At 38.2% G+C, this 17,321-nt stretch overlaps 1 protein-coding gene across 26 annotated transcripts in view; it reads left to right on the top strand.

Moving 5' to 3' along the window:
- TBC1D32 (TBC1 domain family member 32) overlaps positions 1–17,321 on the top strand; it is a 159,162-nt gene that overhangs the window by 4,604 nt on the left and 137,237 nt on the right. For 23 of the 26 annotated variants that reach the window (XR_010599620.1, XM_065588429.1, XM_065588427.1 and 20 more), the window contains 4 exons: positions 3,870–4,031; positions 12,366–12,543; positions 15,041–15,112; positions 15,924–16,049. Coding sequence is in view for 25 of the 26 variants with exons in the window: in XM_065588429.1 (XP_065444501.1) it covers positions 3,870–4,031; positions 12,366–12,543; positions 15,041–15,112; positions 15,924–16,049 (538 nt within the window). In the remaining variant the exon portion in view is untranslated. Of the gene's footprint in view, positions 1–3,869; positions 4,032–11,526; positions 11,610–12,365; positions 12,544–13,081; positions 14,917–15,040; positions 15,113–15,923; positions 16,050–17,321 lie in introns of those variants that run through there. The other 3 variants (XM_065588448.1, XM_065588428.1, XM_065588449.1) reach the window with 3 other exon arrangements.

Below are 17,321 nucleotides of genomic sequence, written 5' to 3'. Positions count from 1 at the left end.
TGCTGCTGCCACCCAAATATCTGAGTAATTTGGGAAACTGTCTTCTCCCCCAAAATCTTTCCTTCCCAATTACTATACCCCTTCCCTGGGTAGCCTTGAGAGACTCCTCCACCAATTCCCTGGTGAACACCGATCCAAACCCTTGGATATTAAAACAAGGAGAAATTAACCATCCCCTCTCCTTTCCCCCACCAATTCCTGGTGAGTCCAGATCCAACCCCCTTGGATCTTTAAACAAGGAAAAATTAATCAGGTTCTTAAAAAGAAAGCTTTTAAGTAAAGAAAAGAAAGGTAAAAGAAAAACCTCTGGGAGATAGCATACAAGCTGATCTCACAGACAACAGATTCAAAACACAGAGGATGTTCCCCTGGGCAAAACCCTTAGTTACACAAAAGAATACCCAATTTGATTATTCCCCTAATGCACAAGACAAGTTACAAAAGAAAATAAACATAAAACTTATTTATTCCTTTTCTAATACTCACTACTCTGATACGAGGCTGATTCCTTGATCTTTTCCACTCTGGCCAAAACTAAAACTGAACTAAGACAAAGGGAACTTCCCTCCTTCCTTTTGAAACATCTCGTTCCCCCATTGGTTCCTCTGGTCAGGTGTCAGCTAGGCTAGGTGAACTTCTTAACCCTTTACAGGTAAAAGAGGCATTAACCCTTAACTGTCTGTTTATGACAAGAGTAAATGATTCTTCAGGGAAAATCCATTGTCTCAAAATTTATTTAATTAACTCTGATAAATGTGCTTCATTCAGGGACAAACGAGCTAGTAAAAAAATCCTAATTGAAGGTTGCCAGATGATTTTTGTAATTGCTGTGGGGATCCTTATTATTGTTCCTCATGTAGGTGAAATACAAGCAAGATGGCTAAAATATGATCTTTTATAGGCACCTTTCACAGTTAGTCCTTAGCCAACTCTCTTTTTATATATTTGATAAGATAAATTCTAGTTTCTAACAGAAATCCTATTACATTTTGAATAAAACTGAAAATCTTCTCTATTACATCTAACGACTTTTGGATGTCTAACTTGTGCTAATGCACACTCACATATTTACTCTTTCTTTAGGTCTACCGTCTTTCTCTGCAGCAAATACACTGTGCTGTGATCTCTAAATTATTATTATTATTATTTATTATTTGAGAGAATGAAGCAGTTACTGCCAAAAATACATTTTCTGCAAACACCCCAGCCATAAAAAAAAAAAGAGAGAAAAAAGACTTATGAAAGCTTTCATTCAGCAGACTGCCACAGTGCTATTTTTTATAGTAATAGTAATGGCTGAGCTAACCTTATCAACAAGTGAAAGGAGAAAGAGACAGAAAATGAACAGAGAAGCTAAAGAGTTACATTTTTCCTTGAGATGCATTTATGTTGCCTCTAATAGCAGTGACAATAAAATATGAAAGTGAATAAATGGAAGAGGAAATAATTTAGAGCCATTACACTTAAAGTGACTTAAGGTAGTCAAGAGTTTAATCTGATGAAAAGAACATTATATGAAATAGTTGGTAACAAAAATGATTTGACTCTTACTCGTTTTTAAAATGTTCAAGAAAAAAGAAACTACACCAGCAACTGCAGCAGCTGCTTTTGTTTTCATGTGCACTTTCCAGGATTGGACAGTTCATGTAATAAAGCCAGTAAACCATATATAAGCATGTCCACTCCATATATTGATCCTTCTCAATTCACACAAAGTACGTACTCATGTACTCTCACTTTGCATCCACGTTTGATATAATGAAAAGGTAGTGTAATCCTACAAACAACTGTTGCGCAGTCACTGTTGTGGTAACTTGCTGTATGTCTTGCCCCTAATGCAAAATAAACAGATTAGCAAGATTACATTGCTCATGTAGTCTGGACGTCTTTTTAAAAAAAATAGTTAATTCAAATAAGCCTGAAGCTACAGACTAGTCCTCAATGCGGACTATTGCTTTTTGTTTGTTTGAAAAGCCAGTGATTCTAATTTAACAAAGTTATGACTATTTGAAAATTGCTTAATGAAACTACAACATAGAAAATGTCCTTAAGGTTCCAAGTACACATGTAAATATAGATATGCTGCTTATGGCCCTGATTTAGTAAAGCACTTAAGCACATGCTTCTGTCCCATTTGCTTTAATGACGTAAGCAACTTTTGTACTGAATAGGGATGTTTTTTTTGCATGGAGGGGCATGATCATGCAACTAGTGAATTGTGCACTGGTTGATTCAAGAACTCACTAGTTCTGCTGGAAGAGCTTGTAAACTGAGTTCAGATTTTTTCCTTGACAAACTCCGGTAATTTAAATGCAAAAGACTGCATTAATGCGAAGTGAAGATTGCAAAGCTAAAATCAAAAAGTCAGGAAACTCAAAAGTTAAGCTTTGAACAAGTTTTAACTCAACTGCATAGCATATATGTGCTGTTGTCCAGCTATACTGAAAGAAGGACAGAAGACATTTGACATGGGTTTAATCAGGCTGCAACTTTATTATTAGATGTCTGGGACTACCCGGCAGATAAAACTATACAGTGCAGGTAACCCCAAGTTCATTCCATAATTACCCAGGGGGCTTCTGCCAGCTCCCCTTCTTTTTCCATCCAGATCCACCCAGCAAATCCATTGCTGGGACTTTACCATCCACTCCCCCTTGTAGAAGGGTTAAGGTGAGTTGTAAGAAAAGGGGGTTGGCTCTCTGCCATACCAATCATAGGAGTCCCCTTTTCTTTTTAAGTCCTTTTCCAAGCCATTTATCTGGTCACTGTATACCTTCCCTGTGGAGTACCTGCACTGGACATCCGCCCCACACTTAAATAGTGAGTTGTGACATAAAGCCTACCACCCTTCATGCTACGCATGAGAAGAGCACTTCCTGAACCCACTGTGGGAAGATGGGGAAAAACCCAAATCCACCTACGCCAATCTGGTGGTAAAGGAAAAATTCCTTCCCAGCCCCCCTAAAGAAGGGGTGGCTAGCACACTGCCCACAGCAGGTCTTGACCAAACCTGGTATCTCAAGCCTCCACTTGCTCCGTGTAAAAGGGGGCTTCGCACACAGGGCTGCCCCTTTTAAACTCTTCTGCCCATTCAGTTCCCAGGGGATGAGTCAGCGTCGTCATGCTGGTCTCTTGTTCCCTTTTGCAGCAGTTTTCCTCTCTCTCTCCTCCCAGCCATAAAACACTGTTCCCTTCATTAGGCTAGCCAGACAAATCCTCTCACCCCCTACTTAAAGGTGTGGTGTGGTCATTTTGTCTACCAATTTTCCTAGTTACATGTATAACTTGGATCAATTATTACTAATTGTCATAACATGTATGCTTCAAGGTACTTTTTATCAGTGTATTCAAGTTAATGTTTTTCTTGGAGCCTTAACTTTTGCATTTCCTAACACTTTATGATTTTTGACTGTGCAGCCTTAATATGGCATCAATATAGATCTCTGCATTTAGGGGAAGATTTTCATAGGCACAAAAGGGAATTTTGACTCACTAAGATATTCTTTTCATATGATATATCTATACTGAAGACATTCAAGAAAAGCAAAATTGTTTGGTGCATAGATACTGGAATTAGTGGTGCTGGGGGTGTGGCAGCACTCCCTGATTTGAAGTGGTGTCCATCATATACAAGGTTTACAGTTTGGTTCAATGGCTCGCAGCATCCCACCTATGCAAATTGTTCCAGCGCCGCTGGTTTGGTGTCTGAACTTTTCTCTCAGCTGAAAAACTCCTCTTTAATTCTTAAAAGTACTGATACTTAAACAGATGTGTCTGCTGGAAAAATGTTGCATATGTAATGTTGAAAATGTTTGGAAGATGAATATCATGAAATACATTGCATTTTAATTTCTGGATATTTGTTGCAGCTATGAGTTTGTGAAATACCTTAGACAATACATATGTAGCACTCTGGGCTCTGTGATTGAAGAAGAAACAGAAAAATGTACCTCTGCTCAAAATCAGGGTGAAGGATCTGGTTATGACACTCTTGTCCAACATGTTACAAAGAAGACTCAGGAATCAAAAGAGTGAGTATGTGCACAGGATACATATAAAATTCCATTTTTAAAAATATGCAGCTGGCAGGATTGTCTGGCCCAACTTATTCTTTTTTCCTTTCATATTTTTTCAGTCAGTAATTCTTAATTGTAATATTTATGGATGAAGTTACTTTGGTTCTAAAATCTGTTTTTTTGTCATTTATAACTTTCCTCACATATTGCCTTTTGGGTTGAAATTCCTCATGATTGTCTTATCTTGGAAATGAAAGTATATTGCTGTCTAGGAAGGTTTGAAGACAATCCATTGAACTATTTAAGATTTCTGACTTTGTATGGTTAGGGGATTATTTAGGATTCTGGTGGCACTTAAACTCAAATAGCTGTATTTTAAATTTCACACTTGATTTACAAATAGTCCTATGTGAGAAATGAGGTCTTTGTCAAATATAAATGTGTGTCTCTGAGAAATAATTTGTTTATGCACAATTTTTGAATTTCCTTATAGGTTTAAGTGGACACTGAACATGATTATCTAGATATACATACTTTGAAAGCTGTAATTCAACTAAAGTGGATTAGTTGCACTTCTTTTAAATCCTGTCTGCATACAAATTCTCTGGTCTAGGTTACACATCAGAACCATATTTATAATCATGTTAGGGGATATGTGAGTTGTAGCCAGATTTCTTGAGATAGTGGTTTATTTAGTGAAGGCATGACCTTAAATGGAAAGCCCATGTATATGCCAGATAATTCTTACAACCTGGTTAGCCATCCCTTCTTTGCAGATTCTCTTGATTCTCTTGCACAGTATGATCTCCATCTCTATTTGTTGTGTTGTGAATAGAAAGTGATTTTGTTACCAAAACCATTTGTTTTAATTTTAAGTTCTCAGTTCAGCAGGAAGTGAAAACAATCAAAGTTTGTTTCGTGTTGATAGAAATTAATTTTTAAATGTTTGCTTTCAGAAGACTTCACATCTAAAAGGAAACAAAACAACTGAAGTTTTAAACTATGCTTAAATAGTGTCTTGTACATGTCACCTGTTCCAAAATTTGTCACATTATGACTGCAAGAATCTCAGTGCTCTGATAATGTTCTGTTTGTGTCTCACAGTCTATTAGGTCTGATTTCAAGACTATTGTAGCCCCTATTGTGGATAACTATAGTCTCCCTGTTATTAGCTGGCTATATAACTATTTAAGTGGATGGGGGGGGGTCTGTCTTGGGAATTTGACCTTTTGATTATGAGCTATATATTTAATGATAATACTTCTGAAATAATTTTGGTAATACACCTTTACCCCAATGTAACGCGACCCGATATAACACTAATTCGGATATATCGCGGTAAAGCAGCACTCCAGGGGGGTAGGGCTGTGCACTCCGGCGGATTAAAGCAAGTTCGATATAACGCAGTTTCACCTATAACGCAGGAAGATTTTTTTGGCTCCCGAGGACAGCGTTATATTGGGGTAGAGGTGTATATAGGTAGGTCATACTACAATTGTCGGACACATAGAAGAACATACATTGTTGGGCAAAAGTCAACATGGGTTCTGTAAAGGGAAATCATGTCTTACTAATCTATTAGAGTTCTTCGAAAGGGTCAACAAACATGTGGACAAGGGTGTGGAAGCAGAGAAAGAACTGACAGGAAGGGGATGCAATGCATGACAGTTTGTTAGCAAGAGTCAGGCTAACTGTAACCCTAATAATGCGAGATTTGTAGAAGCGAGGAATGTGTGAGGCGAGTGGGAAAGAACTGTGTGAGAAGTTGTTGCGACCTTGTGTAGATAATATGTAGATAATATGGAATGTAGACTGAGTCTACATTAGTAAGAAAAACAAGATATCAGAATGACCTATGTATAAACAAAATGCAGCTGTTGCTCATTATTGTCTGTAACAAAAGGTATAAATGCTTGCTGTAATTGTTTACCTGTTAAGAGACCTGTTTAGCTCTCTCCCTCTACGCAATTGTTTGAGAAAATAAAGTATCTGACTTGCTGTACCCAAACAAAAAGTGAGAACTCTGTTATTCTCCAACAAGGGGGATCCAGTGGACATAGTGTATTTAGATTTCCAGAAAGCCTTTGACAAGGTCCCTCACCAAAGGCTCTTATGTAAATTAAGTTGGCATGGGATAAGAGGGAAGATCCTTTCATGGATTGAGCACTGGTTAAAAGACGGAACAAAGGGTAGGAATAAATGGTAAATTTTCTGAATGGAGAGAGGTAACTAGTGGTGTTCCCCCAGGGTCAGTCCTAGGACCAATCCTATTCAGCTTATTCTTAAATGATCTGGAGAAAGGGATAAACAGTGAGGTGGCAAAGTTTGCAGATGATATACTAAACCACTCAAGATAGTTAAGACCAAGGCAGACTGTGAAGAACTTCAAAAAGGTCTCACAAAACTAAGCGATTGAGCAACAAAATGGCAAATGAAATTTAATGTGGATAAATGTAAAGTAATGCACATTGGAAAAAAATAACCCCAACTATACATACAATATGATGGAGGCTAATTTAACTACAACTAATCAGGAAAGAGATCTTGGAGTCATCATGGATAGTTCTCTGAAGACGTCCATGCAGTGTACAGCGGCAGTCAAAAAAGCAAACAGGATGTTAGTATTATTAAAAAAAGGATAGAGAACAAGACGGAGAATATCTTATTGCCCTTATATAAATCCATGGTATGCCCACATCTCGAATACTGTGTACAAATATGGTCTCCTCATCTCAAAAAAGCTATGCTGGCATTAGAAAAGGTTCAGAGAGGCAACTAAAATGATTAAGGGTTTGGAAAGGGTCCCATATGAGGAGAGATTAAAGAGGCTAGGACTTTTCAGCTTGAAAAAGAGGAGACTAAGGGGGGATATGATAGAGGTATATAAAATCATGAGTGGTGTGGAGAAAGTGAATAAGTAAAAGTTATTTACTTGTTCCCATAATATAAGAACTAGGGGCCACAAAATGAAATTAATAGGTTTAAAACAAATAAAAGGAAGTTCTTCTTCACACAGCGCACAGTCAACGTGTGGAACTCCTTGCCTGAGGAGGTTGTGAAGGCTAGGACTATAACAGGGTTTAAAAGAGAACTAGATAAATTCATGGAGGTTAAATCCATTAATGACTATTAGCCAGGATGGGTAAGGAATGGTGTCCCTAGCTTCTCTTTGTCAGAGGGTGGAGATGGATGGCAGGAGAGAGATCACTTGATCAGTACCTGTTAGGTTCACTCCCTCTGGGGCACCTGGCATTGGCCACTGTTGGCATACTGGATACTGGGCTGGATGGACCTTTGGTCTGACCCAGTATGGTCATTCTTATGTTCTTATTCTTATGTTCTTAAGAAGAAATTTGAAGTTTTATTGCAGGATAAAATCCTTGCATGAGCAAATTCATTAATTAGTGCCTAATTGTTATTCACAAATTACTTTGGAAACACATAGCAAAAATATCTTTTATAAGTCAATCATTTACATTAAAGACTACAAATCAGTTCTTAACCTTTTGGCACTAAATATAATAGTTTGTGGGATGTGCTTTTGAACTAAGCTTTTGAACTTCATATGTGTAAAGTTATCCATGTGTCTATAAGTCTTGCAGGTTTAGGGCTTGATCCTATGGTCATTGAAGTCAATGGCAAAGCTCCCATTGACTTTAATTATGCAGGATCAGGGCCCAGGGCCTTCCTGAGCATTTGCAATGCCAGCTTTGTTCTTTAATGTGAAGTCTTAAGCTGTTTCTCCCTCAAAAGATATACTAGCTTACATTAGCATAATTCCAGCGGAAGTAGTTTAATGCTTTAAGCATTAAGTTTGAAATACCCGAACTCCTTGAATTCCTAGGTTCAAAATGCAGCAGCACTAACTCAGTTCTTTTGGGTTTTTCTGCATAGAGACTTAGCGTGCAGCAAGCCAGGATGTAAATCTACAGCGCACTAGCTTCTCATGCACTAACTGGCCATGTGGTTCACTAAAAGTTCAGATTGAAACTGTAGTTTGTCAAAGTGCTCTATGGAACTTTTAGTGCATGGTAGCAGGGATTCACATGTGTGAATGTGCCATTCACCGAGTCTCTGGGTAGTCAAGCTCTTTATCATTTTGTAGTGTATATAAACATAGTTTAGCGCAGTTTACTGTCTGTGGGTCTTTGGGCAAACCTTAAATATACACGCTATAACTGCTGTATAGAGGCACCAAAGATCTCACTGACTTTGTTTTTTCTTCATACAAATGTTTGACCAAAGTTGCTCCTTGCCCAGTGTTGTGCAGCATGCAAATTTTGCACTGGGCTGCTGCCCTGCATCCCATATATGGCTGCATTTTAGAGGTGCTGAGCATATAAAGTCTGTGAAGTGTCTTGTCCTCCTTCAGAATGAAAAACACTATTATACATGTAAAATACAACATTATTGCATAATTCCCTTTTACAGATCAAGTTTTGTTTTCATGCATGTACATACAGTATTGACTTCACAAAGGTCTGGAAATTGACTGTTTTTCTCCATTTCCATTCTGTTTCTTGAATGGAGGGGGTTTATTAAACATTAACTTTGGTCATTACAGAAATGGATTTGAATTGGTGTTGGGGACACACAGCTTACTGGAAGAGAGACTAGATAATGCTGTGCGTTTATTTGAATTTGCTTTCCCACATGAACTATTTTAATGACTACCTGGTTTCATGACAAGAATTCTCATAAGTATATATTTCAGTATCCATCGGGCAACAGTTCAGCCTTGGATCACATTCTACTTTGGAACCATGTGACTAAACTCATCTGGGATGTACAGGTATTTAGGAATACTGATCTTGCTCTGGAATCTGATCATTGACTCCTAATAGTAGAAATGATGATCTGCTTTAGTACCTACTGCATCAAAATGCTTCAGCGTTGATAAGCTTCATGTTGAAGCTATCACTAACAGTTATGTGGTAGCGATTTCCAATAAATATTCTATATTGGATGACTAGTTATCTACCACAGAGGAAGTGTGGACTTTATTTTGGGAATTTGATACAGAAATCACTGGAGAACAGCTAGAACTAAGGAGTATGAAAAAGCAACATAGGATTACAGATGATACCATCAAATTATGGGGAAAAAAGAAGTGCAGTGTAGAATGGATGCAATAAAAGTTGAGGCAAGTTAATGAAGAAAGGAGGAAATGGACAATAGAGGAGAAGAAATGTGTTGAACAAGTAGTTAAGAGGGTCCACCAAAATTACCATAGTCAATGGTGGATTAGTATGGCACAGCACATTGAGGAAGCCTCTGAAAGACATGACCAGAAATGCATATTTGAGATTTTGAATGTCATAATGAGACATCCATTCTCATGACTTCCACCAATTAAGGACAAAAATGGAAACTATTGCCAGTATATTGATGCACATTTTAAGTGTTGGTCTGAGCATTTTTGAGAATTAATGAACAGATCCCTATCAAGATGTAAACTACAACTTAATCCAAAAATGAACTAAGTAGAAAATATGCCAGTGACATTAGAGGAAGGGATACCTGGAGCCAAACAGTTATCAAATGATAAAGTACCTGGCCTGGATAACATTTCAATGAACTGCTGAAGAGTGACTGTCTGGGTTTAGTTCACTGGCTTCATAGAGTTGTCTTAAAAGTTTGGGAAACCAGTCACGTTCCAGAAGATTGGAAAAGGGGCTGCATCATGCCTTTTTTTTTTCTTTTCAAAAAGGAAAAGCAATTGTATTGCTCAAATTATTGTGAAATAGCAATGTTATCAGTCCCAGGGAATGCTTTTATGATCATATTACCTTATTTACCATATTTTATGATCAAATATTGTCTCAGCTCTATAACGAGAGGCAACCTGTGTGGTTTCCATAAAGGTGATCTACAATCCATTCTGTGTATGCCTTGTGGAATCTATTGTAAAATGACTAGCGCAAAAAAAAGAAAGTTAACATTGCCTTTATTGACTTTGCAGCTGCTTTTGACTCAGTGCATCAATGAGCACTATGCTTACTGCTATGTCAGGATGGGGTACTTAATGATTTAGTGTGCCTAATGAACACTTTTCCATGGTACACTTAGTTGGGCAAGGGTCAACAATTATTACGGACTAGTTTTCAGTAGAATCAGGAATAGGCCAGAGATGCCTATTCTCTCACCTACATCATTTGATATTCTAATAGACTATCTGATGACAGAGCTGAAGGAGGCCAAAATAGGTGGTGTGAAATGTAAAGATTCTTTTTTAGAGGATCTTGAATATGCAGTTCCCTTATTTGGAGAGACTACTGACCAACCACAGCTAATGCTGGAAAGGCTGTGAAGAATTGTAGAATCAATGGAACTTAAGATCAATGGTGATAAAATGGAAGTTATGCACTCTGCCTATAAAATGTCTCGCCAACACTGCAGGTAGATGATGGTAATGATAACAAATGGGTGAATAGTTTTATCTATCTGAATATTTGGTTGACAGCAGGCGGTTCTATAACTGAAGTCACATGTTGGATTCATTTTACATCAGTGGTATTTCAGCATCTTCAAAGTCTGTCTTGGGGCAGCAGGATTTCTGTGCCAACAAAGATGCAAGTGTTTAATGCAGTGGTATTGATGACAAATGTGATGGGTGTGACTCATCACAGTGGCGCCACCTGCTGGCCATCTTGGAGATTAGCTCCACATGTCGGTATGCCTTTTGATGGTGCCTTGCCCCCGTCACACCTGCTCTTGGATCCACATCACTCAAAGGACTGCAGCATCCTCTTCATGATACAGCCCTCCGGCTGTATCATGATCTGTGCTAACCCTTGCAGGGGCCCTGCAGTCAACTCTCAAGCCACTTCCATCATTTGCAACTGCAGCCAACTGTCTAGCCACTGGCCCAGTGACAAGTGTGTGTGGGGGGACCCAGGCCTACCCACTACTTTGGGTCCCAGCCCAGGAACCCTGTTGATGCGCAGCCATGTGCTGCATCCCCTCCAAGTCCTCAGTATATTTCCCTGGGCCACTTCCCCCAACCCCCAGCACCTTCTTTGCCCTTACCTCAGGGCCTCAGTATACCAGTCCTAGTGGCCAGCCAGGAGCTCCCTCTTGCTTCCCTGTTCCTGCGCAGTACTATTCTGTCCAGGGTGTTAGCTACCATCCACCTCCATGGCACCCAGTTCTCCCTCCTTGAGCTCCAGGGAGTAACTGCCCCTGGTTTCAGGGCTGGCTCCAAGTTTTTTTTCCACCCCAAGCAAAAAAATTTTCCTGCGCCCCCCCCCCCCGCCCCTTCCCCACCCATTCCAAGTGCCACCCCCAAGCACATGCTTGGAGCGCTGGTGCCTATTGGCCACTTCCTGCACAGCCTCTTTAGGGCTCTATTAATCCCTTACATGCCAGTGTGGGGTGGACACCTCATCACAACAACCCTTTACAGGGAGCAGAAACATGTTCATTAGAAACAGCTGAGGAGAGAAAACTAAATAGTTTTCAGTGTCAGAAGTTACACAGTATTCGTAACACCCGTTTGATTTTGTCACAGACAATCCTGGTAAGTTGCAGTCTTGTACCAGCTGAGAACAAGACAACTGTAATGGTGGGGTCATGCCCAACATACAGAAGAAGGTACGGTTCTAAAGAAGGTTTATGGAACTTAGGTAAAAGGAAGCAGAACAGGAGGTCAACAATAAATGAGGTTGGAAGATGAAATTGAGGGATTTAATCTTCCCATACTGACTCTTGATGAAGGAAGAAGACTTGCAAGAGAATATTTAAGGTGGACGTTCATTCTGCACAACAGCATGGCTAGCTACATTATAGCCATGTGGCTCTTCTGCTTATTAAACATTATACATTTTAGATTAACTTGGTTATCTGAAGGCTACTCTGTCCATGCATTCTGTACTGCTGCTTCCTCAGAGGACTTTTGTGGAAGAAAAAACCTTAATTAAACTTGTGGAGACAGAAACAGTAATGAGGATCAGATTTGGTCTCTTGTATTTTGTTAGGGCCGTATTTTGCTGATGGCTTGCACATTGTTCCTATTGAAAGACATCTGAGTGCAGAATACAGATTCGTGCCAAACTGGGAATGCAGGTCCCTATGCGGTTTGTTATAAATTTTGGTATTGTTATTTGAATAGTTGTAGGAAAGCTTTTTGGTTTATTTTTAAAATGTATATATCTATAGTTTTTAAGTTTGCACACACATTCTGTTAATTACTTGGGATCTGTATAGTGTTTTGTATTTATTTTAAAACCTTTTTAGTTCACTGAGTAAATTCTGTGAAATGTAAATGTAATGGCATGACTTATTCCATTATTCATACTTTAATTAGTGATTTTTATGTTATTTAATATTAACATTACCTTGACTTTGAAGGTACAGAGAAATGATGCATTCCTTGAAGAATGTCATGATGGTGGTGGTGGAATCTCTGATTAACAAATTTGAAGAAGATCAGATGCGTAATAAGGAGATGCATAGGAAAACCAAGAAAGAGCAACATAGTGCTTACTATACAGACAACTGCTCTGATAGTGACTCATCTTTCAATCAGGTATGATATTACGATCTGGACTTGTATTGTGGAATAAGTAAAATACTTATACTCATAGTAGAAAGAGAGCCGGAGACGTAAGCCTTTGTATCAGAGGCCTGGTATGAGGCAGGACCTGCTCACAGAATCTGGCAAGAACAAGGCTAATATTGCAGAAATACATGTTCCTAAGAAGTGCTAGTCACAGAGTACTCACGCAAACACATCCCGATATCAAGTGGTACCAGTACAAGAATATCCAAATATCAAGAATGGTACAAAAACATTCCCAAGGATAACAGGAACGCACTGACCCCTCCTAAAAGATAAGATCTGGATGACAGTATGTAATATAAATGTTTTAATCAAACCAACATGTACCAGGTGATAACTAGCCACATCAGGGGGAAGTAACTAACTATGTCAGAGGGTGTTATGCTCATACAAAGCACACGGGATCTTTATAGAGGAAGGTAAATACACACAGCATGTATTGAGAATACCACAGTTAGCATACACATACACACACACTCTCTCTCTCTCTCTCTCCCCCCTGCAGTGATGTTTATAGTTACCAGTCCAGAGTCTGGATCAATCTAGTGGCCAGCCAGATTGGTCGCAGAGGGGAGCAGGGTTCTATCGGTCGCAATCCGATGTTCCTGGAGTGTGGCAAGACGAACCCAAAGTCCTATGGCAAAGCACCCTGTTCTTATAGGTTTTCTTCTCTGTTGAAGCCTGTGGATTCTGCTGTGTCACTTTGTGACTGGTTACTTCTTAATTGGTGTAAACATTCCAGTAGAGCTCCGAGAGGGTCATCCTCTCCTTTGTTCCAATTTAATCAATTGTCTTTAGGGGTGCCAGCCTTTACCTCAGGGTCGTCAATCTGCCCTTCATTATGGATGCGTGTTGATGATTCTTTGATGTCCTTTAAGTTTCTTCACTCCTTCTTCCTTGACTCTGGCTGTAACAATGGCCTTCACACCTTATCTTTTCCTAATGCATACATTCCTCATTCACACAAACAGATTGAGAATACAAATAGTAGTATTTTATATTGAGCAAAAGGGCATTGCAAATTAAACCTTGCTAAGTTTTTCAATCAATAACCAAGACAATTTACATTGAGACCCAGGCCTTCAATGTTCCTCTAATCTACTTAACATAGACCCAATAGAGAACCCTGTCTTTTATTTACTAAACCTTAAAACAAAGAAATGTATATTTAACTAGAGTGCCTACTTTGTAATACATATAGGAAACCATAGTAGACATTCTAACTTATTCTAAAACAAAAGGATGACCATAATCAGTTATAAGGATTGTTTTGGTCTGTCATCCTTTCTGCTATTCAAAAAGTGTGGCTGACAGGATGAAATCAATTCATACATTAATTCTCATAGTACATTATAAAATCCAGCTCCTACAGAGGGGCAGTACTAGCTTGTTTGTATTGGATATATGAAGGTATATCTCAGAGGGAGTATCTTTGGCTAGCCAAGGAACGGAACGGAAAGTCTCGCCGTTCACTGAGCTGGTCCCTTGTTACAGGCATACATGTATTACTGGTCCGGTAGAGTCTGCGGGATACTAGTACCGTGCCTCATTGACAATAAACCTGGCTGGGTTCCTTCATCTCTTAACGGCTCTTGTGGTCATTGGTAGGTTCACTCTCGAAGTTTGTTGTGCCAGCTGTCTGTGCAGGGCTGGGGCAGCATACAAAGGGATCACACAGCCAAACATCTATTAACATCTAACCACACTTGTGATCTTGATTAATTTGATGTTTATGGTTCTCCATCAGAGTAGTGAGTAGTGATATTACAATTAAGGATGAGATGGCACTTTCACTGTAAACCCCAGTTTTCAATTGATTACACCTTTTTTCAAAAAGTTACCCTTTTAGATGATGTCTAAAGAATCTTTTCAGTTGAGCAGTAGCAGAATTGAATCATTTTTAAAAAATGAAATCTTAGATTCTGCAGCCAGATTCGTCTGCAAAGGGTAAATTCTTTCGCAGTTCTGTTGCCTTAGAGTCATGGAAAACATGGTTGCTTGCATTTACAATGTCTGTGAGCATGCAAGTGCATGGACATATATAATCTGCAAAATATGTGCTAATAATGTGAGGAAAAAGGTGAAGTTTACATAAACACAATATTCATTTTAACTTTTTGCATTTTTACTGGAAGAACAGTAAAATACTATATATGTATTTATTTTCCAACATGCAATACTATGCTATATTATTAATTGCATGCCACATTACCTAGCATTGTATAACAATTTTATAATACAGAGGCAGAATGGAGAAGAAAGAATTTTATTACTGGGCCTTCAAGTTCGGGTTTTTTGAACTTTGGCCGTTTAAAATCTCAACTTTAATGTTGCATTAAGGTAAATGCTAACACTTCAATTGTTCAAAAATAAATTTTATATCCATACAATCTGATGATTTTAGTCATTAGTGGTGCATTTTAATAGAATTTACTTAGTTAACATTTTACATTGTGTGTTACAGAGTTATACATTCATGAATCAAGAACAATTACAGCTACTTGTGGAAAGGCTTGACCCTGCTCAACCTAAGGAGGTAAGTGAAAAGAATGTCTAAAATATCACTCATATAAATGAAAACTTATGGCATATTTGAGAATATGGTACCTGTAGATAAACATGGGTGAAATCCTGGCTCCACTGAAATGAATGGCAAAACTGTAAATGACTTCAGTGGGTCCATGATTTCATCTTATGGACTTCAGCTTTATAGTTACAATAATACAAATAATAACAACAATAGTTACAGTTGCAATCATCATTCCATTTCGGGGTCGGCAACCTTTGGTAATCTGCTGGTGGGCTGCGAGACATTTTGTTTACGTTAACTGTCCGCAGGCATGGCCCCTTGCAGCTCCCGGTGGCCGCAGTTTGCTGTTTCCGGCCAATGGGAGCTGCGGGAAGCAGCAGCCAGCACATCACTGAAAGGTGTCTGGCAATAAATTGCTTCATATTTATTGTTGTTTATTTTTTGCAGCGCTATTACTCCAGGTTGTGGCATTTGAGTAATAAAGTAAAGCAATTTAATGATCTAGTATAAATCTTGTATTTGATAACTAAATATATAGTTGCTATGGGAGAGCAAAATACTAATAGGAATCAATTAGATTACTTTAATTATGTATTTTAAAAGTGTATGCTTTTGTGTTTTCCTCACTGTTTTGTCCAAATTAGCTTAACAATCTACTAGCAGAAGAGGTGGGTTTTTTTTTTTTTTTTTTTTGAATTCTTGCTTTTTGTGTCCTATGACTATGGACTGTTTCCCCACAAAAATCACATTTTTAAGTATTTCATTATAATGGTACTGTTGACAGCATTGTTTTGTTTATATTTCTTGATTATTTCAGGTGCGCCAGGAAGCAATGCAGACATTGTGTTCTGCGCCTCCCTCTGATGTACTAAACTGTGAGAGTTGGTCTAATTTGCGTAAACATCTGACAATGTCTCTCTCTGATCCTGATTCCACTTTCAGTGTAAGCAAATGGTTTATATGTAGCAATCAGATGTTTATCTATTCAAAACAGTTCACAGGAATAAACATGTACATTTGTGACATGGTAGTCCAGTAGTCTGGCAACAGGTAACTAATTTGTATATTTATCAGTTAAATTGTTCTTGAGGTAAAACAACTTACCACATTTCTCCAGCACTTGATTTAAAGGTGACAGGCACAGGATTGTGTAATAACTGGACTTGTTCCCTGTATTGATTTTTTTATGATGTATGAAAATGCCTAAATATTGTGTTTGTTTTTTATAGTTTTTTTCTGATTATTTCCCCCTTATAAATATCTGTTTTTTCCTGGTTTTGCTAGAGGACTCAGAGGATGTGTATTGTGTGTTCTCATACTTTAATTGAAAGGGTGTGGGTGTTTGTATTGAATCTTTAACAAAGACTTCCTTTTCTCCAATATTATTTAATTAGTCATTGAAGTTAAACAGATATAGATAATTTTTTAAAGTAAAAAGTAACACTTTTTAATTACTATATCTATCTAGTGTACTGCACACTGCTTTATTCAGTAATTTCACTCCAGTATAGCCTGGAGGAGTTAGTGAGAGAAATTTTCAAAGGCATAAATTTGAGCAACATGCCCATCATCCATTGTCTTTTAGTGGGAGTTTGGTGCCTAATTTCTTTAGATCCTTGTGAAAATGTCAGCCTACATTTTAGGCAATCAAATGAATTTCTGTGAAAACGAATCTACATGTTATAATATCAATCAGTTGGAGAATGTACCATGCTTCCCATTCCAGTAGAATGTGGTACAAGCTGGGTCCAATTCTGATTCTCTGAACCTGAAGATCATTGTTTAAGAGGCCATGACTTGGACTAGAGTGCGAAGAGATAAAGGACCTTAAAAAGTGAGACAGATTGGCAGAGATTACTGGAATTCACATCAGACTCAACAAATTACTCAGCATAGAGTTTACATATGTTTGTTGAAACCTCACAGGTATATAGTGCAGTATTTGCGTTCAGTTGCCATTTTTCAGACAAGCCTTATGCAGCCAGTTAAATTCACATTTAAATCAGTGGGTATATGACTGGTATCCAAATTTTGCTTTGTGTAGACTGGTTTTGACTGGGCTAATTTTAAAATGAATATAGTAAAGATTTTTTTTTCTATTGAGAAGAGAACTTCATTATTTCTGTATTATAGTGCTGACTGGTATATTAAATTTGCACTTTAAAAGTTATTAAGTGTATGGGATGTTATTTAAGTTGTATCTTTTGCTTTGTTC

Source organism: Chrysemys picta, chromosome 3 (genome assembly GCF_011386835.1).
Source record: "Chrysemys picta bellii isolate R12L10 chromosome 3, ASM1138683v2, whole genome shotgun sequence".
NCBI classification, from domain to species: Eukaryota; Metazoa; Chordata; order Testudines; family Emydidae; genus Chrysemys; species Chrysemys picta.
This window is presented reverse-complemented; position numbering and strand designations above follow the sequence as displayed.